This window comes from Pristiophorus japonicus, chromosome 7, assembly GCF_044704955.1.
Source record: "Pristiophorus japonicus isolate sPriJap1 chromosome 7, sPriJap1.hap1, whole genome shotgun sequence".
NCBI classification, from domain to species: domain Eukaryota; kingdom Metazoa; phylum Chordata; class Chondrichthyes; family Pristiophoridae; genus Pristiophorus; species Pristiophorus japonicus.
The window spans coordinates 893,524-920,792 of record NC_091983.1 but is presented as its reverse complement, the minus strand read 5'-3'; the positions used below and the strand labels follow the sequence as shown (position 1 = coordinate 920,792).

The 27,269-nt window shown below is 43.7% G+C and overlaps 1 protein-coding gene across 6 annotated transcripts in view; it reads left to right on the top strand.

The window, feature by feature from the left end:
• The window catches only part of lyst (lysosomal trafficking regulator), a 432,206-nt gene that overhangs the window by 248,395 nt on the left and 156,542 nt on the right, over positions 1-27,269 (top strand). For 5 of the 6 annotated variants that reach the window (XM_070884660.1, XM_070884658.1, XM_070884663.1 and 2 more), the window contains 5 exons: positions 10,025-10,245; positions 12,611-12,677; positions 12,851-12,960; positions 14,317-14,743; positions 19,413-19,566. In XM_070884660.1, the coding sequence (XP_070740761.1) occupies positions 10,025-10,245; positions 12,611-12,677; positions 12,851-12,960; positions 14,317-14,743; positions 19,413-19,566 (979 nt within the window). The remainder of the gene's footprint in view (positions 1-10,024; positions 10,246-12,610; positions 12,678-12,850; positions 12,961-14,316; positions 14,744-19,412; positions 19,567-27,269) is intronic. The other variant, XM_070884659.1, reaches the window with a different exon arrangement.

Sequence of the window (27,269 nt, the reverse complement as noted above, 5' to 3'; positions counted from 1 at the left end):
GGAGTTACATAAAACTTTTTATTGACTTAAGAAAAATATATCATTTAGACGTTTAGGAAGCGAACCAAAAAAGGGGAAAAACCCAAAACTGTTTTGTTTTGTCTGTTCTATAGTCCTAACATATCCCAGGAATAATGTAAATATAGATTTCCTCTTAAACGTTTAGTGACGTGTTAATAGAAACACGAGTTATGTAATGATGTATCAAAATTACAGGAAGCTACTTTAGAAGAAACTAATTGTTTATTGAGAAAGACACAGAAAATCCTTTGATTAAACTGATATACAATTTTGATTTAGTATAAATATTTGAAATGGGAGATTAAAATTTGAGAGTAAAGTGAAGTTTGTTTCCCACTATTTAATTGGGAAGTAACTAAAATAATTCCCAATTAAATGTGACTTTAATATGCACATAGATTGGGCTAACCAAACTGGAAGCAATACGGTGGAGGAGGATTTCCTGGAGTGCATAAGGGATGGTTTTTTAGACCAATATGTTGAGGAACCAACTAGGGGGGAGGCCATCTTAGACTGGGTGTTGTGTAATGAGAGAGGATTAATTAGCAATCTCGTTGTGCGAGGCCCCTTGGGGAAGAGTGACCATAATATGGTGGAATTCTGCATTAGGATGGAGAATGAAACAGTTAATTCAGAGACCATGGTCCAGAACTTAAAGAAGGCTAACTTTGAAGGTATGAGGCGTGAATTGGCTGGGATGGATTGGCGAATGATACTTAAGGGGTTGACTGTGGATGGGCAATGGCAGACATTTAGAGACCGCATGGATGAACTACAACAATTGTACATTCCTGTCTGGCATAAAAATAAAAAAGGGAAGGTGGCTCAACCATGGCTATCAAGGGAAATCAGGGATAGTATTAAAGCCAAGGAAGTGGCATACAAATTGGCCAGAAATAGCAGCGAACCTGGGGACTGGGAGAAATTTAGAACTCAGCAGAGGACAAAGGGTTTGATTAGGGCAGGGAAAATGGAGTATGAGAAGAAGCTTGCAGGGAACATTAAGACGGATTGCAAAAGTTTCTATAGATATGTAAAGAGAAAAAGGTTAGTAAAGACAAACGTAGGTCCCCTGCAGTCAGAATCAGGGGAAGTCATAACGGGGAACAAAGAAATGGCGGACCAATTGAACAAGTACTTTGGTTCGGTATTCACGAAGGAGGACACAAACAACCTTCCGGTTATAAAAGGGGTCGGGGGGTCTAGTAAGGAGGAGGAACTGAGGGAAATCCTTATTAGCCGGGAAATTGTGTTGGGGAAATTGATGGGATTGAAGGCCGATAAATCCCCAGGGCCTGATGGACTGCATCCCAGAGTACTTAAGGAGGTGGCCTTGGAAATAGTGGATGCATTGACAGTCATTTTCCAACATTCCATTGACTCTGGATCAGTTCCTATAGAGTGGAGGGTAGCCAATGTAACCCCACTTTTTAAAAAAGGAGGGAGAGAGAAAACGGAATTATAGACCGATCAGCCTGACATCGGTAGTGGGTAAAATGATGGAATCAATTATTAAGGATGTCATAGCAGTGCATTTGGAAAGAGGTGACATGATAGGTCCAAGTCAGCATGGATTTGTGAAAGGGAAATCATGCTTGACAAATCTTCTGGAATTTTTTGAGGATGTTTCCAGTAGAGTGGACAAGGGAGAACCAATTGATGTGGTATATTTGGACTTTCAGAAGGCGTTCGACAAGGTCCCACACAAGAGATTAATGTGCAAAGTTAGAGCACATGGGATTGGGGGTAGTGTGCTGACATGGATTGAGAACTGATTGTCAGACAGGAAGCAAAGAGTAGGAGTAAATGGGTACTTTTCAGAATGGCAGGCAGTGACTAGTGGGGTACCGCAAGGTTCTGTGCTGGGGCCCCAGCTGTTTACACTGTACATTAATGATTTAGATGAGGGGATTAAATGTAGTATCTCCAAATTTGCGGATGACACTAAGTTGGGTGGCAGTGTGAGCTGCGAGGAGGATGCTGTGAGGCTGCAGAGCGACTTGGATAGGTTAGGTGAGTGGGCAAATGCATGGCAGATGAAGTATAATGTGGATAAATGTGAGGTTATCCACTTTGGTGGTAAAAACAGAGAGACAGACTATTATCTGAATGGTGACAGATTAAGAAAAGGGGAGGTGCAAAGAGACCTGGATGTCGTGGTACATCAGTCATTGAAGGTTGGCATGCAGGTGCAGCAGGCGGTTAAGAAAGCAAATGGCATGTTGGCCTTCATAGCAAGGGAATTTGAGTACAGCGGCAGGGAGGTGTTGCTACAGTTGTACAGGGCATTGGTGAGGCCACACCTGGAGTATTGTGTTCAGTTTTGGTCTCCTAACCTGAGGAAGGACATTCTTGCTATTGAGGGAGTGCAGCGAAGGTTCACCAGACTGATTCCCGGGATGGCGGGACTGACCTATCAAGAAAGACTGGATCAACTGGGCTTGTATTCACTGGAGTTCAGAAGAATGAGAGGGGACCTCATAGAAACATTTAAAATTCTGACGGGGTTAGACAGGTTAGATGCAGGAAGAATGTTCCCAATGTTGGGGCAGTCCAGAACCAGAGGTCACAGTCTAAGGATAAGGGGTAAGCCATTTAGGACCGAGATGCGGAGGAACTTCTTCACCCAGAGAGTGGTGAACCTGTGGAATTCTCTACCACAGAAAGTTGTTGAGGCCAATTCACTAAATATATTCAAAAAGGAGTTAGATGAGGTCCTTACTACTAGTGGGATCAAGGGGTATGGCGAGAAAGCAGGAATGGGGTACTGAAGTTGAATGTTCAGCCATGAACTCATTGAATGGCGGTGCAGGCTAGAAGGGCCGAATGGCCTACTCCTGCACCTATTTTCTATGTTACCTATTTTCTAACACTTTCTGTGGAGAATGTTTGAGAGAAAAACATTAGAAGCAAAATTTGTAAATTAAAATCTTTGTCAACATAATTAGTAAACATTTCCAAGTTGGTCTGATTGGTCCTCCTGTCCAAGAAGAAAGATGAATGTTTCTTTCTGTTAAATCATAGCTTTTCCTGCTTTTTTGTTTTTAATTCAGTGATGCCAATTGTGTGTGTTTTTTTCTGCACTTGTGAATAAGTGCGAAGCTGGAAAAAGATGTGAGGTCAGGGCTAGGGCAGGGGGATCCTTAGAGGAAGATCGTAGATCTAGCGTGATCCACAAACTTGTCAACGTCGCCATCATCTTTCTGTGCCTTAACCGACTCTCCTTCCTACAGCACATCCTCGATCTCTACACTTCAAATAGCTTCTGGACTTCATTCGCCTGCTTCGGACAGCAGTTCGTCGAACTCCATGCTGGCTCATCCTGTTCATGTCGACTTTGTCCTTCCATGGGACCTCTGACTTTGACCCTGGTCTCCCATCTATTGTATCCCATTAACTACTACATTTAAACAGGACTATGTAACCTGAGCTTTTCCCTTGTCCATTCGCGAGCGCACTTTGGCTGCTGCTCCGGACCCGAATATTCAATACTTTTTCCACTTTTCCCCCAATTTCCTTTTTCTCTTTATCCCTCCCAGACCGTTCTCTCTTGACGTCATGCCTCCTTTCATCTCTCCTCTCTTGGATACTCTGCCCCAATGGAATAGTGAACGATTTTGGCAGACGAGAGCAGGACCCGATAGTGCTTTATGTGGTCCAGCCAGATCTGGCGGTGAATGGCTAAACCAGCTGTCCGCCAAGTCTGCGTCCCTTGGACTTAAAGGAGCGTAGATCAGAGCTGTACCAGGGGAACGGCCACGGTGAGAGAGAGTAATTGTTTTAACAGGGACTAGGGCATCAAAGGTGGTGGTAAGGGTGTGATTGATCAGATCGGTAGCTGCAGAAATGTCAGTGAATGGAGGGCCAAAGGCTGGACAGTTGGGAGTTCATAAGTGCAGTTGTAAGAGTCGGGAGAGAGTTTTTTCCAGGGATGGACACAGAAGGAGGTAGGGTTGGGGGGTGGAAGGGAGATGTGGGTAGAGAGCAATATGAGGAAGTGGTCCGGTTATCTGCAATTGACACGATGGGAGTAGCGAGATCACGCGAGATGGCAAGGTCAAGAGGATGGCCATGAATATGGGTTGGGGTGTTTACATAGGGAGAGAGATTAAGGGAGGATAGAAGGCTAGTGAGATACTGCCTCCACCAATGCCTACGTTGTGGACTATTCCGATGTTTTCTAGTGTGGGGAGAGAAATCGAACCAGGGAACTGGAGCAGAAAATCTCCAGCTATTTCAGCCTTCCCAGTGTCCAACTGGACCATGTTTGGGCTTGGCCACAACCTGTCGATAGGCAGCCTGACCCCCTCAGTGACCACCACTAAAGGGGAAGATTGTGTGAGAAGCCTACACACTATGTACTGAAAGCCTCATCCTTGTCAAATACATGAAATTGTCATGTCAATAATATCCAGCAAGCCTGCATGTGGAATAGCCCATGTGTTTAATAGTGTGCCATTGTTGTGATTGTGTTGGTGATGCCTTTTGGTCTTTAAGACTTTAGTGGCCGTTACCTCCATCATGTGTATGCATGTATTACGGTTGAAGTGGTACTCCTTACGGAATGGTTCACCTCTGTGATCTTGTTGCTATCCTTACCGTCGGTTTCCTCATTATCTGTTGATTGTGTTGGTTTCGCCCATGAGCTAACACCTGAGATCCATTAACTTCCACATTCAGGATTTATGGCCATGTGCTAAGCCCCTCAGGTCATGTTCACTAGCTGTAACTCCCTATCCCATGGATTCAGTGGGAAATTCATAGCTGTGAATTCCTGGTAGCCTCCAGGAACCTGGTGGGAAAAATTGGTGGGCTAAGAAAATGTTTGAAGTCTGGGACTGGGAAATGGTTGCAAGTAGAATTTTTAACTATCATAGCCTAGAGTTCATGGTTAAAGAACAATTTTAAACACTTAGACTTGGGGTCTTGGTTGGGAAACTGCAGGCAGGGAGAGGTTTTCAAGAATTGGGGCCAGGGCTTCGAACCTGCAAGGGGGGAAAAATTGCAAGCGGGCAGCAGTTTTCAAGATGGGGTGAGGAGGAAGATGACGCATAGGGAGTTGAAGTTTTTAATCATCAAGAATTGAGTTTGGAAGTCGGGACCTGTGGAGTGGGAAGGCCAAATAGTTTCAAAGTGTTGGGCTGGACCGAGCTGAACCTGCAGGATGGGGAGGTGAAAATCATTGGAGCGGAGGAGCTGGGAACCACAGGGAGGGAATATTTTGGGAAAGGTGAGTTTTGAAGAAGGTGATGAAGCGAAAGTACCTGGTGGTCGAAATTGCCCCTTCAATTAAGACCTGTTCCGCCAGAAATCGGCTGCAATGCTGCGGGGTGCAATGGCTGCTGATTTTTCGTGTAATGACCACCATTTTGAAAATTCTGCTCCTGCAGTGACCTGTTCTCCCCACCACTCGGTTGCTGCCAATCCGTCCTAAGTGCATCAATGTTTCCCCCCGAAGGCAAAATTCAGCCGAAAAAAATCTTGCTCCCATCAGGTGCTGCCAAAAGCTGCTTTTTTCTGCCGGTCAGTGAAGTTGTAATCCTTGTAAAATGGCGGTGCGGCTCTCATTAAAGAGGAGGACCAACTGCCACTGCCGTCATGTTTTTTTTTGTCGGCCGACTACTATCCCGTCTTGGGTGCCAGGCCGCTGGTCGGGTCAAATCCTTCCCTGGTGACCCAGTGGTCCGAACTTAAAAAGTTGCACAGATTCTCCCCTTTAATGTGATGTGGCGCCATGATGACGTCATCAGTGCGACGCTGATGACTGACAGTGGTGGCCATTACACCTGCCCCCAACTTCTGCCCCCATTATGACCGACTTTCGATCTGCCGGAAAAAACCCGCCAAAGAGCGGAATTTCGCTCGAGAGTCCATTGCATCCATCGCGCCAGTAAAAGCTACAGAAACAGGGTAGGTGCGCCCCGTTTCCAATGGTGGGCAATTTAAGCCCCCCGGAGTTTAGTTATGGATGAGTGGGCTGCAGACTATCAGGAAAGGACAATTTTTGAAAAGTTTTGAAAAAGAGGGTAAGAAGGAAACACTAGGAGTTTAGCAGACTTTTAAATTTAAACTTGCATGCAAACGTATGTCTAACATTAAGATTTTAAGTCAGTAAATACTTCAAGCTTGAAACCGATGCTGGCAGCATTCTAATGTATAGGGGTTCAACACCATCATTATTTCACACATCAGAGGAACCTGTACAGCTCATGAGCAGTTCCCCTCGTGTAACAAATTCCATATTTGACAACTAATCTTGAAGTATTGAATACAGTGTGGAAGAACAATGAATGAAGCAGCCTGGGAGAGAGAAGTTTTCAGAAATAGAAAGGTCAGGGATGAACAGGGATTGATCATGTCTTTAAGTGGCGTGTTGGAAGAGAGATTGATATTAATTCATGTGGGAGCTGCAGGTTTTCATAACGATCAGTAGTGCTTAAAAAAAGGAATGGCCAGCTGGATGAAGGAGTGATTAATAATGAAGAGAAGCAGAAGAAGCCAAAATATATCTTGTAAAGAGAGGGGTGAGTGCAAGAAAAGATTGTGACTGGTTTCTCAGAGGGGACCAGAGACCAACATCCTAAAAGAGAGAGAGAAGGGTAATAAAAGAAATAACTTTCACTTATATAAAGCATTTCACGGCATTCGGACATCCCAATCATTGAAATGCAGTCACTGCTTTAATGTAAGGAAACCAATTTGTGCACAGCAAGCTCTCACAAACAGCAATGAGATAAATTTTAGTGGTGTTGGTTGAGGGGTAAATTTTGATCAGGAAACCTGGACAATTCCCTTGCTCTTCAAATGGTGCCAGGGGATTTTTCCCATCCATCTTAGAGAGCAGACAGGGCCTCAGTCTAACATTTCATTCAAGAAACGATACTTCCAACAGTGCAGCAGTCGCTATTTCTCCAGTGAAGTGTTAACTTTAATTTATGTGGGGCTTGAACCCACAATAACCTTTTGACTCTGAGGCGAGAGCATTAGCACTGAGCCACAGCTAACACCTTAAAGACCATTGTAGGGATGAGAGAAGCAAGAAACAATATAGATAACAAGTATAAACAGAAAATGCTGGAAATACTCACCAGGTCAGGCAGCATCTATGGGGAGAGAAACAGAGTTAATGTTTCAGATCAATGACCTTTTCTCAGAATAGTCCATAGCATTATGCATTTGTATAGATGTCAAGTGTCTAGGTGAGAGACAGCATGGCGGCCCCTACCTGTGAGAGACCATCAGCGGCAGGTCGGGGCCATAAAAGGAGCGGCGGCCATGGGCATCGTGGAGGCCATGACCACTGCGAGGTACAGTGCGAGCTGGTACAGGAGGGTGATGGCAGTGAAGAGGGACGTCATCAAGGTCCAGGTCGGTGATTGGAGCGTGGGCAGATACAGCAGGAGCGGCAAGGTCGGGGCGAAGAAGTGGAAAGAGATTGTAGAGGGACGTAATCGGGGCCCAGGAGAGGCGAGGGCCCGGGGCAGCACAGGCCAGCCCACACTGCGATATGTGTGCGCACGAGATCCGTGCAGCAGAGCTGGTCTCCAGTCGTCTTGGTTAATCCTTGCCACTGGACCAAGACCTAGCTCTGTCAAGCTGGTGGCTGATGTGCAACAGCCACCCCACGTTAAAAAAAATCCACGCACAGGCATCTTCCACCCTTCAGGATGTAGTTCAGGATCCGGAATATTCGGTCCTTCATTGAAACACCTGTGAACTTGGCCCTTTTTCGGCATGGAAGCAAGTCTTCCTCGTTTCGAGGGACCGCCTATGATGATGAGGTCTGAGAAAGAGAGACCAAAGCAGAATCAAAAATAAAAGCATTAGTGGAGGCTTGTGCAATGTATTAAACCACAGGGTTTAATGCACTACTGAAACTCCCATTTGTTTTATAAAAATAGAGATTCGATATCACTGCACAAGAAAATGTCGGTAATCAAGTTACAGATTGAACGAATAGCTAATGCTTGAAATTGATTTTTTATTTCCTTCTGAACTATGCTTTTCTATCCTAAAGTCGTCATTTTTTCATTGATGTGCTGGTGAGCACTTTTTAAAGCCAGTATTAAAGAAGGGAAATTTATATCCTAACGTAGATTCGATTGAAGGTGCTGGTTCGCTTGTCAGAATAACACAGACTCTGCCTCAGTGCTGCCCCAATGTTTCAGTTAATAAGGAAAACAGCAGTAGTAATTAAAATTTTTTAAAAAAGCAAGTAAAAGAATGCGTGAATTATCAAAGCTCTAAATTATTTGCCACTGCTAGAAAAGGGAAGTGAGAGCATGAACTAGAAAAGGAGAGAAGGGGCGAGAATTAATGACCTCTGGCAGCCTGACCAACACCCCCCCGGCCTCGGCCCATATGACCCCTCCCTCCGACCTCCGGTGGCCCAACTGCCCCCCCACCCCGGCCTCCGGTGTCCCGACCGACTCCCCGTAGGCCTGACCGACCTCCGGCAGCCTGACCGACCCCCTCGACCTCCGCCGGCCCGACCAACCCCCCCACCCTACCTACCTCCCTCGGCCCAGGCAAAGACATTCCAAAATCTGGAAATACCCGGAACGGCCTCAGTCCCGAGGTTTCCAGATTTCGGATGTCTCACTGTATAAAAATACTACTGAGATAATCTTCTGTACTGGTGATTATTCTACCCACTGTTGCCTGGTTAGGATGCATCCCATCACTCCTGTACTATGCTGCTTTACCCCAAAACTCCAGTAAGTTGTAGGACCGACACATGACTAACTATACATTTAGCCCCGAAACCTTACTAAAGGACCCATTAGCTAAGATTTTCTGATTGGTGTGAACTTGTTTAAAATAAATCATTTAACATCAGCATGAAAAACGCCCCGATCGTAAAATCTAGTCCATTAGCTTACCAATGTTTGGCAATTACACAAAAATCACAACCTTACATTCTGTTCCTTTAGTTTCCAAGCAAGTTGCTTAAACCTACTTTTAGCACCTCCCACTGCCACCGGTGGTAATTTCTATTTGTACAATCACCTAACTCATCTCCTTGTACTAACTTGCCTTATTTCAGCACTTTCATCTCATTCATTAAAGTAAATTCACAATTTTTCCTCACTGGTCATTAATGTAGACTTTTGTTTCCCTAGTTCTATTTTACGAGTTAAGTTGATTCATTTGCATGATTTGTCTTTTATTATTGTATGAAGTTGAAAGTTGTAACAAAAATATTCAGCTCTTAATTATTCGGACAGCTGTACTTGATCGTATTTGTAATTTAAACAGTCCAACTTAGAAGGCTTTTAAGCTGTAAACGCAGTAAATAGGGTGGGAAGGACGTGGGATAATGCAGCACAGGATGTCATTTGGTCAGTTTTGATGCTGCGAGATGGGCAGAAGTCAAACTGGAGAGGCTCTAATGGAATTTTAAGAGGTATGGACATGGTACTGATGTGCTTGAAGGCCTTAGAGTGAAAGGGAGATTGAAGATGGGATAGATGGTTGGAGAGTGTGGATGAGTTGCAAGTAAGCTTTTTGCAGAGAAGGTAATGACAGCAGTTTTGAAAGGGAAGGTGCCTGAAGAAGGAGAACCATTGATATCAATTAGCATAAAGTGTAACTGGAAGATTTCACTGAATTAAGTAAACCTAATTTTGGAAATAAATTGTAATAACCATTTTTATTCCCTCATATATTTGAATTGGCAGGAATTAAAGTGACTGGCAGCTGTTTGATGAAAGTGCCCCACTTTTATTCTCCCAGTATGAACTGTGGTTGGAATTTAATTGGTAATACCTGGTGATCATTTTGACTTGGCAGCTTTATGTAGATAATTTTAGCCAAAGGCTTTTTTAGAAAGGCCTGTGTTCATTCATGTATGGCACTTCATTTTGAGTTTAGACAAATGCATTTCTCATCCACTCTATGAAATGTACAGCATGTCACTTTGTTGTGATTTTATCTCTAATCCCAAATGCATGTTGAAGAAAAATATAAAATGTGTAACCCTTTTCTCTCCTCTGTGGTCCAGATGTGAAGCCAGAACTCTCATCCTTGGCTCAGTCCAGTTATGTATGTAATACTGCTGAGAGTACTGCCCTGGGAGAATTGATGTACCCTGAGATCTCTATGTTAGAGCTCACCCTGCTGTCTGTCAGCAGTCCCAGCCTTGAAGTCCTAACCCACGTCTTCAGGAGCCTGCTCGAGATTGTTCAACATAGTGAAAAAAATGCTACTTCCATTTACCAGCAGGTAAAACATTAACGAAAAGTATGTGAGAGACTAAAAGGGATACAACAGTTTATACGCAATCTAGTCCTGTTAATACAAAATCATTTTTGCGCAAAAAAATTCAAATGATCCAGAAATTGACTTGGAGTTAACAAGGCTCGACTCTAGTTTATTTATTTGCTGCTCTGCTATCCCACGACCTGGAACTGTATGTGCTATCTGCTCCACTTCAGTGGACACTAGTTTAGAACATACAGTTCTTCATGTTTACATAGAATTTACAGAACAGAAAGAGGCCATTCAGCCAACAGGTCTGCGCTGGTGTTTATGCGCCACAGGAGCCATCTCCCATCTTTTTATTATTCATTCATGGGATGCAGGCATCACTGACAAGGCTAGCATTTAGTACCCCTCCCTAATTGTCCTTGAGAAGGTGCTGGTGAGCCACCTTTTTGAACCACTGCAGGTGAAGTTGCTCCCACAGTGCTGTTCCGGGAGTTTGACTCAGGGACGATCAAGGAACAGAGATATATTTCCAAGTCAGGAGGTGACTTGGAGGAGAACTTGCAGGTGATGGTGTTCCCATGTGCCTACTGCCCTTGTCCTTCTAGGTGGTAGAGATCGTGTGTTTGGGAGGTGCTACTGAAGAAGCCTTGGTGAGTTGCTGCAGTGCATCTTGTAGATGGTACACATTGCAGCCACGGTGCGCCAGTGGTGGAGGGAGTGAATGTTTAAGGTGGTGGATGGGGTGCCAATCAAGCGGACTTTGTCCTGAATGGTGGCGAGCTTCTTGAGTGTTGTTGGATCTGCACTCATCCAGGCAAGTGGAGAGTATTCCATCACACTCTTGACTTGTACTTTGTAGATGGTGGAAAGGCTTTGGGGAGATAAGAGGTGAATCACTTGTCACAGAATGCCCAGCCTCTGACCTCATGTAGCCAAAGTATCTGTGACTGGTCCACTTAAGTTTCTGGTCAATGGTGACCCTCAGGAATTTGATGCTGGGGGAATCGACGAAGATAATGCCATTAAGTGCGAAGGGGCGGTGGTTAGACACTCTCTCCTTGAGATAGTCATTGCCTGGCACTTGTGTGGCACAAATGTTACTTGCTACTTATCAGCCCAACCCTGGATGTTGTTCAGACTTTACTGCATGCGGGTACGGACTACTTCATTATCTGAGGAGTTGCGAATGTAACTGAACACTGTATAATCATCAGCGAAGACCTCCACTTCTGGCCTTATGCGCTATTAAGCGGCACTTACCAATAACCTACTCATCAGAGCTCAGTTTAGGTTCCGCCAGGAACACTCGGCTCCAGACCGCATTGCAGCCTTGGTCCAAACATGGAAGGTCATTGATGAAGCAGCTGAAGATGGTTGGGCCTAGGACACTGCCCTGAGGAACCCCTGCAGCGATGTCCTGGGGCTGGGATGATTGACTTCCAACAACCACAATGATCTTCCTTTGTGCTCGGTATGACTCCAGCCAGTGGAGAGTTTTTCCCCTGATTCCCATTGACTTCAAATTTACTTGGGCTCCTTGATGCCACACTCGGTCAAATGTTGCCTTGATTTCAAGGGCAGTCGCTCTCACCTTAGCTCTAGAATTCAACTCTTGTCCATATTTGGATCAAGGCTGTAATGTGGTCTAGAGCCGAGTGTTCCTGGCAGAACCCAAATTGAGCATTGGTGAGCAGGTTATTGGTAAGTGCAGCTTAATAGCACTGTCGACAACACCTTCCATCACTTTGCTGATGATTGAGAGTAGATTGTGCGATATTTGGCTGGATGCGACTTGTCCTGCTTTTTGTGGACAGAACATACCTGGGCAATTTTCCACTTTGTCAAGTAGATGCCAGTGCTGTAGATGCACTGGAACAGCTTGGCTAGAAGCGCAGCTAGTTCTGGAGCAGTCTTTAGCACTTTATCTCACTCTTTATTGCACCCTATCAGCATAGCTAGAAAATTAAAGCAATAATGATGGAGGAACGTTCAGACTGGGGAAGATTAATCTCCCAGGAACACTTTATTTAAAACTTCTTTATAGTGTTTTCCTGCCTGGGAGGGAAAATAAATCTCCCATTTGAGAAATCAGACAGCTGGAACTAGCAGGCTGGGCCTGCAGGCTGCTGAGGAACATTCTTAGATTATATATGTAAGATGTCTACCTCTCATTACTTTGAGTAGTATTGCTATCCTTTGCAGTCTTGAGTGTTAATCCCTGATGCAATCCAGTTCTGTACCAGGTAGGGCTTGAGCTGTCCTAGTTTCAAAAGCATAATAATTACAAAAAATAGTCTTTCTTATGCATATTTAATGTAATAATGGATGCATTCATCGTATTTTTCTTCTATCAGTTTCACAATATTTTGCTTCATTTCAGGGAGCTGTAAAAACTATTGTGGGAGGTTTTCAGAATATTTTGAGCCTGTCTGAGACGAATTTAGAGGGTATGTGCAAACTTCGTTTTGCTTGAGCTAATTGTCTTCTTGAATAGTTTCAAGTGTACGAATGGTGTATCGCAATCTGCAAGTTCTGTTCTCTGTTTAAATGTGATCATTATTAAATTAGCAGTTAATTATGAATTCCAAGATCCAGTAACCGTTAACCTTCTTTTATGCAGAGTGCCAGGCGGTACTTGTGGAATTATTGGTGACTTTAATCAGCTCCAGACTGTCAGCGGAAGAGTTGGCTCTTTTTCTGAGACTGTTTTTAGAGACAACCCCTCCAACTGTGAGTAACTAGTCCACATTGTTTCAATGAAATTGCTTTTCAAAGCTGAAAACAGCAACCAGCCCAAGTAAGAGGGCAAAGCAGAGATTTAGTTTGCCAACAGGAGAATCGAAGAGAAACCCCCTAGGGTATGGTGAGAAAGCAGGAATGGGGTACTGAAGTTGCATGTTCAGCCATGAACTCATTGAATGGCGGTGCAGGCTAGAAGGGCCGAATGGCCTACTCCTGCACCTATTTTCTATGTTTCTATGCATACAATTGTATTCAGGATGACACCACCGTACTAACAATCAAATACATGGAATACACAAACCTCCAAATTGTAAAACATTCTGGTGGTTACAGTTTTGCAGAAGAGATTATGGGGAAGCTGGCAAGTGTTTTCATAGTTTTCACTGATAGTTTGGGGTTATGATCTGAAAAAGATTTGTCTGTTGCAGTTCACCTGCTTTGTGCTGTGGGAGTCCCCTTGGCGGTTCTGCAGGACATTTTCAATCGGTTAATTTTGTGTAGATTCAAACTAGTCATTTGGTTTTTGGCCGTGTTACCAACATGGTCAGCCTCGCTTCAGAAACTTAGGCAGATAGCCCATTCAGAGCATCCTGAGTAAGTCAGGCCACATCAAGCTCTGTGGCCCAATAGCCAATTAGAGTTGTTGGAAGTGTTCATGCTGTAAAAACCACACAGCATTATCGAAGGCACCATACTATACTTTGTCCAGAGAAAACAACGAGCGAGAGGGATTTTCCTTGATGAACCTGGTATATTGCCAAGTAATTTGGAATAGATATTGCTTCTCTAGTTAAGCAACGAAAACCTCTATCATGAAATAACGCAAGAAGCTAAACTGGAAAATCCATCAAACTATACCATCAGGACTGTTTAATGGAAGCTGATCAGTGACATATGCATACATGTACAGCCCAACCACCTCTCCAGAAATAGCTTCCATTGTTCAGCTGACATCTATACAGTAATATCCAGAATCTAGTTTTACTAGAGGAAGACCATGCACTGGTTTAGCCAGATATTAGTTTGCTGTCAGTGTACTAACTTTGCAAGACATAAAAAGGAAGGGAAGGAAGGGAGAGAGGGAGGATGAAAGATGGCACGATGAACAAGTGGAACAGTTATTTTGTACCAGTCCTATTTACCACTTCAGACCTTTGCTTTATAGCTCATTACACCATTGAAAATTGCAAACTTTGTTAGTCCCAAAGTTCCAAAGATTCTATAATAGAGTTCCATTAGCTAGAATCTGAAAATCTTGCTATTACTTCTTTAACTGGGAGCAGCAAAATGTGTTCTGTACAATGAAATACTTTAAACATTTTTGGTTGTGTTCTTGTATTTCAGAAAATACTACTTGGAGGAATTCTGAGGATAGTGGAAGCAAATGTAGACATGATTCCAATGCAGTACCTTACCTTCCCAACAATATTCGGCACTAATATTTTCAGTACTGTTTCAGCCATTCAGAAAACCAGTTCTACTCCCAGCAGCAAGAACACTGGTCTTCTAAAGCGAGTCAAATTCCCACAAAATAAAAGAGAGACACAATCTGAGGGATACACCCACCAATTATCATCGCCTTGGCATGTAGCTCCACTCCATTTGCCACTTGTTGGTCAGAACTGTTGGCCGCATATGTCAGATGGCTTTAGTGTCTCGCTGTGGTTCAAAGTGGAAGTTACCAGTGGAACAGACGGGGCAATTGAGAAAGGGAGGAAGCAAAAACGAAACCGGCTAGCTACTTTCAGAGAGAGTAGTGTTGATGGCACTGGTAAGAATGGAATTCAGTTCTCTGTTTTATTGTGAATTTATAAAGTAACAAAATATTGTTTCAAAAGAAGTTTGTGTAAATAGGCTTCAGTAGATGTACATTGTGAGAGCTTGATGTGTGCTGATGGACTGTCACGTGTCCTGCACTACAACAGTGACTAAACTAGAAAAATTCTTCATTGGCTGTAAAGCACTTTGAGACATCCTGAGGTTATCATCAGATAACTTTCATGTAGGCAAATCCTTATATAACTGCTTTTAATGACATACTGAGAAGGGCAAAATGACAAAAGAAAAACCAGAGCTGTAATTGTTTTCTCTCTGGAATGAAAGACAAGAGGCACTTCATTATTGTCCTCTCACAGTAAGAGGAGTAATTTGCACAGTAATGATTGTATACATTCTAGTCTTGAGTACCAGCTTAAGGTCTTTATCTCATATTTACATATTGTGTAAAGGGGCTGTCCACAACTGTCATTATCATAAGAGTAGAGGGAGAGTTCTTTATTTGCTTCACTGCTTCTTCAAAGACACACCATAAAGTCACAAGAAGTGATTATCCTTTCAGGGTAGAAAAGTTCATGAAAAATTAACTCTCTCCTCCCCATTCTATTTTCAATACTCGTGTGAAAATGACTTTACAGCTGCCTCCTGCTACATTTAGAGTTGTGACAATTAAAGATTCAGAGGGAAGGTGGCCAATAAAGATAGGAATGGAATGCACAAATGGAATATTTAAGGATAGAACCAAATTATTGGAAGATAATATTTTAATGAAAATTGATTAAAGCATCTTTTGAATGTTTGATCTGCAGCAGATAAGAGGTAAATTCACTGAGCTGGAAGACACACTCAAAGAATCTGCATTGTAGCCTTAAAGAAAGACTTTCATTTATATATAGCGCCTTTTGCGACCTCAAGACGTCTCAAAGTGCTTTGCAGGCAATGAAGACACCCAAATCAAATGCTTGCCATGAACGTTCTTGCTTTCCGACTGTTGTAAATAGGCCAGTGCCAAGTGCTACCAGTTCCCGGAGTTATAATGTTTTCCTGTTACTCAGCCTGTGCCAGCAGGCCTACTTTCAAGTCATCATTTGGATCAATGCAAATTCCACAGAAAGAAAACAAGTTGTTTTTAATATTTCAGAGACTATACCATACAATATAAATAGTTTAAAGAAAGAGTTGCATTTCTATAGTGGCTTTCACAACCTCAGGACAACCCAAACAGCCAATGAAGTACTTTTGAACTGTAATCGCTGTTGTAATGTATGAAACTTGGCAGCCAATTTGCACACAGCAAGCTCCCACAAACAGCAGTGGGATAATGACCAGATAATCTATTTGTGATGTTGGTTGAGGGATAGATATTGGCCAGGACACTGGATAACTCCCCAGCTTTTTTACATCCACCGGAAAGGACAGACAGGGCCTCAGTTTAACGTCTCCCCCAAAAGATGGCACCTCTGACAGTGCAGTACTCTTTCAGTGTTGCACTGGGGAAAAGCTAATTTTGCTAAGCTTAGAGGTGATTTAGCCGTAGTGGACTGAAAGCAGGTACTTGAAGGTAAATCAGTATCAGAGCAATGGGAGGCATTCAAGGAGGAGATCCTGAGGGTACAGAGCAAGTATGTTCCCTTAAAGAAAAACGATGGGACTAACGAATCTAAAGCCGCCTGGATATCAAGGGACATACAGAAAAAAGGGGAGGCTTATGATGGATACTGAAAGCTCAATATGGCAGAAAATCTAGAGGAGTATAGAAAGTGCAGGGGTGCAATTCAAAGAGACATCAGAATGCAAAGAGAGCATGAAAAAATATTGGCAAGAAAAATTAAGGAAAACCCAAAGATGTTTTATAAATACATTAAGCGCAAAAGGATAACTAGAGAAAGAGGTGGGGCCTATCAGAGACCAAAAAGGTAATCTGTGTATGGAGGCGGAAGATGTGGGTATGGTTCTGAATGAATACTTTGCACCTGTTTTCCCAAAAGAGAGGGGCAATGCAGACATTGCAATCAGGGAGGAGGAGTGTGAAATATTAGATGAAATAAACATAGTGAGAGGGAAGTATTAAGGGCTTAGCAGCTTTGAAAGTGGATAAATCCCCAGGCCTGGATGAAATGGATCCCAGGCTGTTAAGAGAAGCAAAGGAGGATATAGCAGAGGCTCCGACCATCATTTTCCAATCCTCTCTGGCCAAAGGTATGGTGCCAAAGGACTAGAGGACTGCTAATGTTGTACCTTTGTTTAAAAAGGGAGAAAGTGATAGACCAAGTAATTAGAGGTGGTGAGAAAATTATTGGAAAAAATTCTGAGGGACAGGATAAACCTTCATTTAGAAAGATACGGATTGATCAAGGACAGCCAGGATTTGTTAAGGGAAGATCGTGTCTGACTAACTTGGTTGAATTTTTTGAAGAGGTAAAATGGAGGGTCGATGAGGATAGTGTGTTTGATGTGGTGTATATGGATTTTAGCAAGGCTTTTGATAAGGCCCCACATGGCAGACTGGTTACGAAAGCAAAAGCCCATGGGATTCAGGGCAAAACGGCAAGTTGGATCCAAAATTGGCTCAGAGGCAGGAAGCAAAGGTTGATGCAGGCGCATATATTACAGTACCTGAAAATGAAAAATCCTAATTCTGAGTATAGGAGCAGGGGGAGGTCATACTGTAGTTGTACAGGGCCTTGCTGAGGCCTCACCTGGAGTATTGTTTAGTTTTGGTCTCCTAATCTGAGGAAGGACATTCTTGCTATTGAGGGAGTGCAACGAAGGTTCACCAGACTGATTCCAGGGATGGCTGGACTGACATATGAGGAGAGACTGGATTGACTGGGCCTTTATTCATTGGAGTTTAGAAGGATGAGAGGGGATCTCATAGAAACATATAAAATTCTGACAGGACTGGACAGGTTAGATACGATGTTGGGGAAGTCCCGAACCAGGGGACACAGTCTAAGGATAAGAGGTAGGCCATTTAGTACTGAGATGAGGAGAAACTTCTTCACTCAGAGAGTTGTTAACCTGTGGAATTCCCTACCGCAGAGAGTTGTTGATGTCAGTTTGTTGGATATATTCAAGAGGGAGTTAGATGTGGCCCTTACGGCTAAAGGGATCAAGGGGTTAGGAGAGAAAGCAGGAAAGGGGTACTGAGGTGAATGATCAGCCATGATCTTATTGAATGGCAGTGCAGGTTCGAAGGGCCGAATGGCCTACTCCTGCACCTATTTTCTATGTTTCTATGGGTGTTTTTGTGACTAGAAGGCTGTTCCCAGTGGGGTTCCGCAGTGATCAGTATTGGATCCCTTGCTTTTTGTGGTATATATTAATGATTTGGACTTGAATGTAGGGGGGTATGATTAAGAAGTTTGCAGATGATACAAAAATCGTCTGTGTGGTTGATAATGAAGAAGAAAGCTGTAGACTGCAGAAGAATATCAATGTACTGGTCAGGTGGGCAGAACAGTGGCAAATGGAATTAAATCCGGAGAAGTGTAAGGTAATGCATTTAGGGAGGGCTAACAAGAAAAGGGAATACACAATAAATGGTAGGACACTGAGAGGACAAAGGAACCTTGAAATGCATGTCCACAGATCCCTGAAGGTAGCAGGCCAGGTAGATAAGGTGGTGATGAAGGCATACGGAACACTTGTCTTTATTAGCCGAGGCATAGAATACAAGAGCAGGGAGGTTTTGCTTGAACTGTATAAAACACTAGTAAGGCCACAGCTAGAGGACTTTGTGCAGTTCTGGTCACATTACAGGAAGGATGTGGTTGCACTAGAAAGGGTACAGAGGAGATTTACAAGGATGTTGCTTGGTTTTGAAAATTTTAGCTATGAGGAAAGATTGAATAGGCTGGGTTTGTTTTCTTTGGAACAGAGGAGGCTGAAGTTAGACCTTATTAAGGTGTATAAAATTATGAGGGGCCTAGATGGAGTGGTTAGGAAGGACCTCTCCCTTGGCAGAGGGGTCAACAACCAGGGGACATTGATTTAAAGTAATTGGTAGCTGGTTTAGAGAAGATATGAAGTGAAATTTCTTCACCCAGAGAGTGGTGGGGGTCTGGAATTCATTGCCTAAAAGGGTGGTAGTGGCAGAAACCCTCACCACATTTAAAAAGTGCTTGGATGTGCATTTGAAGTGCTGTAACCTACAGGGTTACGGACCAAGAGCTGGAAATTGGGATTAGACTGGATAGCTCTTGGTCGGCCGGCGCAGACACGATGGGCCGAAATGGCCTCCTTCTGTGCTGTAAATTTCTATAATTCTTTGAAGTGTCACCCTATGGGTTCATGTCTCCAGAGTGGGACATGTACCCACAAACCTCTAACTCCGAGGCAGCTGGGAGCATGGGTTCAATGAAGCTATCCTATAGTATCTGCTGCAGCTCACACTTTCACTAGATATCAACGTAATACAGGTAGCAACGTAGAAGAGTTTTCAGCAGAGACTATTCTTGGTTGTTCGATCATGTGCCTGCTGACTCTACATTCAGATAATAACTACCTGTGTTATTTTATTCCATTGTATCACTAACGTTGTCTTAATATGTGGAGGGAGGTTAAAGTCATGCTGAGGAGCTCTGTTGCCAACATGCTACACTTGCTTGTACAGTGTTCATCCATATTAGTGATGCAAAAAATAATTCTGTTTTATTTTTCAGAAGATGAGAAAACAACGGGCTTAGATTACTGTAGTACTCCCAATTCTGCTGATAAACTGATTGAAGATGGGTGCCTTCATGTGATTTCACTGGGGTCTAAAGTAATCATGCTGCAAGTTTGGGCTGACTTGAACACAGGTGGCTTTATATTCAGGTAGAGTACTAACTGCTGAAGAAAAACTGAGTGCAATGCACCCATTCCCGATATGGGTGATCTGAAGTTTTAGAAGGAAACTCTACTACTGTGGAAACAAACTAACATTTCTATTAATTTCTTAGTGCTTACTGCTGAGTTAGTCAGTGAGAGCATTTGTAGTATTGGAGAGCTTTGACTGACTTAAGCTATTGGAAAAAGAAAAGTTACTAAAATGTTTTGGAACCTATTCATCTTTATACAGAATATGTGCTTCAGGGGAGTGACCTAATGCAGGATAGGCAGCAGTTTAGAACTGTTGTGTATGCAATAATTGTTAGACTGAGTACTGAGTACTGTTTTTAATTCCAAGAGGTATAACCTTGGCTCTGCTTTATTAAGGCCCAAAGTGACTAATATACAAAATGGCTGGCCTTTTAATACTTGGGCTGTATACACGTGCTGCAGCCCAATGGCCTCCAACAGTGATGCCATCTAGTGCCTAGTGATCCCAAAAGTACATACATGACAATACCCACCTCTGAGATATTAACACAGTCTTTTACAAATTGAGACGGTCCGGTATTTTACGCTTCCGGGTTGACCGTCTCAGTTCAACTCCAGCCTTGGGTGAGTGTTCAGAGTCTGTTGTGACTGGTGGCTGGGTGGTTGACCTGGTGGGAGTGGCAATGGCCATATCAGGGATTGAAAGTCCATTTTCATTGAACATGTCACTGATTGAAAGTCCCGATTCACTGATGACCACTGAGTCCTCTGATGACTGGGGGTAAGTTGGTTGGTCGTCGATTGTCTCTTCCTCCGACTGTTCCGGTTCATCTGTGTACTGCAGCTTTGGCCTGATCCAGATGTTTCCTGAATGTTTGCCCATTTTTGAGCTTGACAATAAATACTCTGTTGCTCTCCTTGGCCATGACAGTACCAGCAGTCCACTTGGGACCCTGACCATAATTCAGAACATATACAGGATCATTTACAGAAATATTGCATGACGCAGCTGCGCAATCGTGATACCCTTGCTGACTTTGTCTTCTATATTCAACATGATTATTCAAGTCAGGGTGTACAAGAGATAGCTTGGTCTTAAGACCTCTCCATCATTAGTTCAGCAGGTGAGACCCCGGTAAGCGTGTGTGGTCTTGTCCTGTAACTAAGCAGTATGCATGACGGGTGGGTCTGTAGTGACACTTTGGTTACTCGCTTCATACTCTGCTTTATGATTTGGACAGCACATTCTGCTTGCACATTGGATGCAGGTTTGAATGCTGCTGACCTTTCATGAACTCTTGAAATTCCTGACTGGTGAAGCACGATCCGTTGTCGCTAACAACGATGTCAGGCAGACCAGGTGTCGCGAAAATGACACTGAGATTCTCAATGGTAGATGTGGATGTGCTGGATGACATGCCTATGCACTCTATCCACTTCGAATATGCATCCACCACAAATAAAAACATCTTCCCCAGGAAGGGACCTGCAAAGTCTATGTGGATCCTGGACCATGGTTTCGACGGCCACGACCACAGACTCAGCAGCAATTACGCTGGTGCTTTGCTGAGCTGCATGCAAGTGTTGCACTGATGCACACATGATTCCAGCTCAGAGTCAATTCTCGGCCACCATACATGAGACCTGGCGATGGCTTTCATCATTACAATGCCGGGATGTGTGCTATGTAGCTCACTTAAAATTTCTCTCTCCCTTTCTTGGGCATAACAACACGATTGCCTCACAGAATACAATCCGACTGAAGAGACAGTTCGTTTTTGCGATGAATGTAAGGTTTGGTCTCCTCGCACATTTGCTTGGGTATCATCTTTGAGGATGCAACTCTTCACCACTGATTAAAATCGGGTCCTAGCTGGTCCAGGTCTTAACTTGCTGAGCCGTGACAAGGATTCCATCACTTTCAGAAACAGTCATAACTAACAATAGGTCTGCCAGTTGTGGCGGCAGATGGCTCAAAGCATCGGCACAATTCTCGGTGCCAGGTCTATGGTGAATGACATAATCATAAGCGGATAATGTCAGCGCTCACCTCTGGATGCAGAATGAAGCATTTGTATTGATACCTTTGTTTTCAGAGAACAGTGAAACAAGCGGCTTGTAATCTGTCTCCAGTTCAAACCGAAGACCAAACAGGTAATGATGCATCTTTTTAACCCCATACACACAGACTAGTGCTTCTTTCTCTACCATGCTGTTTCCGCTTTAGACAAACTTTTTGAAGCATACGCGACTGGTTGAAGTTTACCCGACTCATTAGCTTGTTGGAGTACGCAACCAATTCTATATGACGAAGCATCACAGGCCAATACTAAAAGTTTACATGAGTCATAATGTACCAGCAGCTTGTTAGAATAAAGCAGATTAGTGGCTTTCTCAAAAGGTCTGTCTTGAGACGCACCCCACACCCAGTTGTCTCCTTTTCTTAGCAGCATATGCAGTGGTTCTAATAAGGTGCTCAATTTAGGGAGGAAGTTACCGAAGTAGTTGAGTAGACCCAGGAACGAACGCAGCTCCGTCACATTCTGCGGTTTGGGTGCATTCTTGATGGCCTTGATTTTCGCGTCCGTGGGCCTGATGCCGTCAGCAGCAATTTTCCTCCCCAGGAATTCGACCTCTGGTGCCATGAAGACTCACTTCGAGCGTTTCAGTCTGAGTCCCACTTTGTCCAGACGATGTAGAACTTCTTCCAGGTTGTTCAGATGTTCCTCAGAGTCACGACCTGTGATCAGGATGTCATCTTGGAACACGTCAGTTCTGGGAATGGATTTCAGTCGACTCACCATGTTCCTCTGAAATATTGCTGCAGCTGAGCGAATTCCAAAAGGGCACGTGATAAATAAACAGTCCTTTATGCGTGTTAATGCACATAAGTCTCTTTGACGTCTCGACCAGCTTCTGTGTCATGTAGGCCGACGTCAAGTCCAGTTTGGTGAATGACTTCTCCCCCAGCTCACGTTGCAAACAAGTCATCAGCCTTCGGTAACGGGTACTGATCCTGTTTCAAATCCCTGTTGATTGTAGCCTTGTAGTCTCCACAGATTCTGACTGTGCCATCACTTTTCAGCACAGGAACAATGGGCTGGCCCACTCATTAAATTCAACCGGTGATATGATCTCTGCACGCTGGAGTCTGTCCAGTTCGATTTCGAATTTCTTCCTCATCATAAATGGAACTGCCCGAGCTTTATGATGGATGGGTCTTGCATCCGAGTCCACGTGGATTTGCACCTTGGCTCCCATGAAGTTGCCGATGCCTGGTTCGCAGGGAAACTTGCTCAGTACTTGGGCACATGTATCTTCCTCCGACGACAACGCCTTGATGTCGTTCCAGTCGCATCTGATTTTTTTCAAGCCAGTTCCTGCTGAACAGCGTTGGGCCATTGCCTGAGACAATCCATAGCGGTAACTTGTGAACTGCACCGTCATACGACACTTTAATTGTGGCACTGTCAATCACCGTTATGAGTTCTTTGGTGTACTTGTGCAACTTGGCATTGACTGGACTCAACCTGGGCCTCACAGCCTTAGTATCCCACAGCTTGTCGAACGCCCTCTGGCTCATTATCGATTGACTCGCCCCCGTGTCCAGTTCCATCGATACCAGCACCCCATTAAATTTCACGTTGATCATTATCGGTTTGCTCTTAGTTAGGAACAAATACAGTCCATACACTTCCTCCTCTGGTATCTCAGATGGCATATCCGGATCCGCGCTAGTCTGACCATCATCCTCCACGTGGTGTGTCGCAGTACGTTTACTCATCTGCGGACACTTGCGTTGGAGATGCCCTACTCTCAGACAGCCTTTGCAACTATATTGCTTAATCGGCATTGCTGGTGCCGGTGAATTCCCCCACAACGCCACGACGGAGAAATCGAATGCATTCCCGTTGGCAGACTTTGGGCAGCCACAGGTTTCGCGTACGCAGTCGGGTAGGCCCTGCTATGTGCCGCTCTGCCGTATGCCGAATCAATCATATTTACAGTTTCGATTTTTCACTGATAGCTGCTTTAGACTTCTATCTGTTGTCATGCATGACTGAGCGATCGTGATGGCCCTGTTCAAGTCCAACGTCTCCATCGCCAGTAGTTTACGCAGGATCACCTTGTGGTTGATGCCGATTACAAAGAAGTCCCGCAGCATATCTGCCAACACAGCCCCAAACTTACACGGTCCCGCTAGACGTCTCAGGTCGGCAACGAATTCTGCCGCATTCTGGCCCTCTGAGCGAACATGAATATAAAATCTGTATCTCGAGATGATGATGCCTTCGTCTGGCTTAAGGTGGTCCTGTACTAGTGTACACAATTCTTCATATATCTTCTCTTTGGACTCTCAGGCAGGAGTAGATTCTTTATCAGACCATAAATTTTTGGATCGCAAACAGTGAGGAACACAGCCCGCCGATCTGCGTCGCTGACCTCCTCCATTTTGTTTGCCACGAAGAACTGGCTCAAACGGCTCTCAAAGTCTGCCCAATCTTCTCCTTCCACAAATCGCTCCAACAATCCAATTGTGCTCATTTTTGCATGCAAAGGTTCTTGCCTCGTTGCCAAATGTTGTGTATGCAATAACTGTTAGACTGAGTACTGTTTAACTCCAAGAAGTATAACCTTGGCTCTGCTTTATTAAGGCCCAAAGTGACTAATATACAAAATGGCTGGCCTTTTATACTTGGGCTGCATACACGTGCATGCAGCCCAATGGCCTCCAACAGTGACGCCATCTAGTGGCTAGTGATCCCAAAAGTACATACATGACTCAAAATGACGTCCCACAATTAGTCTCAAATCTATATGCCAATAGATACCATATTTGAAATTAACGTAAACCGTTTTAAATTCAGTTTTAATTACTTTTAAATAGCATGATGCAATTTTTCTCCCGTTGGGGCACTGAAAAGAATTTACTTCTGACTTTACTCATGAATTAGCAGATCTGCCACTCTAGCGATGTAAATTGTGCTTCATATATCAGAAATAGGAGCAGGAGTAGGCCACTTGGCCCCTCGAGCCGGCTCCGCCATTCAATAAGATCATATCTGATCTGATCCTGGCCTCAACTCCACTTCCCCGTCCGCTCCCTATAACCCTTGACTCCCTTATCATTCAAAACTCTATCTAATTCCACCTTAAATGCATGCAATAACCCAGTCTCCACAACTCTCTGGTGCAGAGAATTCCAAAGATTCACGACCCTCTGGGAGAAGAAATTCCTCCTCATTTCCGTTTTAAATGGGCAACCCCTTACTCTGAAACTATATTCCCTAGTTCTAGATTTCCTCACGAGGGAAAACATCATCTCTACATCTACCTTGTCGAGCCCCCTCAGAATCTTATACATTTCAATAAGATCACCTCTCAGTCTTCTAAACTCCAGTGAGTATAGGCCCAACCTGCTCAACCTTTCTTCATATGACAGCCCCTTCATCTCCGGAATCAACCTCGTGAACTTTCTCTGAACTGCCTCCAATGCAAGTATATCCTTCCTTAAATAGGGAAACCAAAACTGTATGCAGTACTCCAGGTGTGGTCTTACCAATGCTACAATTGTAGCAGGACTTCCCTACTTTTATACTCCATCCCCCTTGCAATAAGGCAAACATTCCATTTGCTTTCCTAATTACTTGCTGTACCTGCATACTAACTTTTTGTGTTTCATGAACAAGGACCCCAGATACCTCTGTACCACAGCATTTTGTAATCTCTCTCCATTTAAATAATAATTTGCTTTTTTATTTTTCCTACCAAAGTGGATAACCTCACATTTTCCCACATTATACTCTATCTGCAAATTTTTGCCCACTCACTTAGCCTATCTATATCCCTTTGCAGATTCTTTGCATTCTCCTCACAACTTGCTTTCCTGCCTATCTTTGTATCATCAGCAAATTTGGTTACATTACACTCGATCCCTTCATCCAAGTCATAAATAGAGATTGTAAATAGCTGAGCCTTCAGCACTGATGCCTGTGGCACCTCACTAGTTACAGTTTGCCAACCTGAAAATGACCCATTTATCCTGACTCTCTGTTTTCTGTTAGTTAGCCAATGCTCTATCCACTCTTATATAATTACCTCAAATCCCGTGAGCACTTATCTTGTGCAGTAACCTTTTATGTGGCACCTTATCGAACGCTTTCTGGAAATCCAAATACACAACATCTGTTTATCCCACTTTATCCACCTTGCTCGTTGCATCCTTAAAGCACTCCAGCAAATTTGTCAAACATGCTTTCCCTTTCATAAAACCCATGCTGACTCTGCCTGACTGCATTATGATTTTCTAAATGTCCTGCAACTACTTTCTTAATGATGGACTCCAGCATTTTCCCAATGATGGATGTTAGGCTAACTGTTTCCTGCTTTCTGTCTCTCTCCTTTCTTAAATAGGGGCATTACATTTGCAGTTTTCCAATCCGCTGGGACCTCTCCAGAATCCAGGGAATTTTGTTAGATTACAACCAGTGCATCCACTATCTCTGTAGCCACTTCTTTTATGCAGGCCATCATGTCCAGGGGACTTGTCCACCTTTAGCCCCATTAGTTTGCCTCGTACTTTTTCTCTAGTGAGTTCTCCCCAGTGTCTTGGCTAATGTTTATTCCTCAACCAACATCACTAAAACATAATGGGCCCAAATTTCCCCATGAGTTGCTCTGTTTTTTTTGGAGCAACTAGATTTTTTTGGAGTAAATTAACAATCTCAATTCTCCACATTTAAGTTGCTCCAGTGTAATTGAGTTAGTTAGGTCTTGTTTTAGTTCAGGTTTTTTTATTCAAAAGGGGGCATTACATAAGAACATAAGAATTAGGAACAGGAGTAGGCCATCTAGCCCCTCGAGCCTGCTCCGCCATTCAATAAGATCATGGCTGATCTGGTCGTGGACTCGGCTCCACTTACCCGCCCTCTCCCCATAACCCTTAATTCCCTTATTGCTTAAAAATCTATCTATCAACCACTTACTCCTGTTTTGGCCATTTATGCATTATTAGACAGTTAAAACTTATTCCAAACTAACTTAGGCCAGAATAAGTGTCCACTTTTGTACGTTCCGAAAAACCTTGCAGTGAGTTAAGAGTTCAGCGCAGGTAGCCAGAGACGGCGTGGGAAGCATTAAACATTAAAGCACTAAAGCATTAAACACATCACTTTAACCAATAAAGAACCATATAAACCATGACATTTAATAAATAATAGAAAATGTAAAATAAATCAAGTAATAATTAGTAAAGAGTCTTACTTTCCCGACTGGAGCACGCACCCGCAAAGCCCTTCGGCCAGGGCTAGGTGTGGGAGTCTTGCAGCCAGCAGCAGTGTGTTCTCCTGTGGTCCAGTACAGACTCCAGTCGGGTTGAGAATACCTTCTACTCTTGTTTAATCTTTTTGGTTGTTTGGGTTTTTCTCCGTCCACTATTTCTCATATCTGAGTTGCTGCGGCTTTGTGTCTTTCTGCTCCCATTTCTCTTGGAGCGCTAAAGCCAGCAAGAGGGGTGGTAGTAGTACAAAGGAACCTTCCCTCCCTTAAAGGAAAGGGTCAATGCTGCATGAAATTGATGCCGCTTGTCGCCGACGGCAGTCACAGCAGCAGCAAGTGTAGGCTCCCGACTGAGGCAGATACTGCTATCCCGATTGTGATCAGGGCTACATGTTGAATAATGGGTCATTAACACCTCATTGTGGCTAAGGTGATCCTTC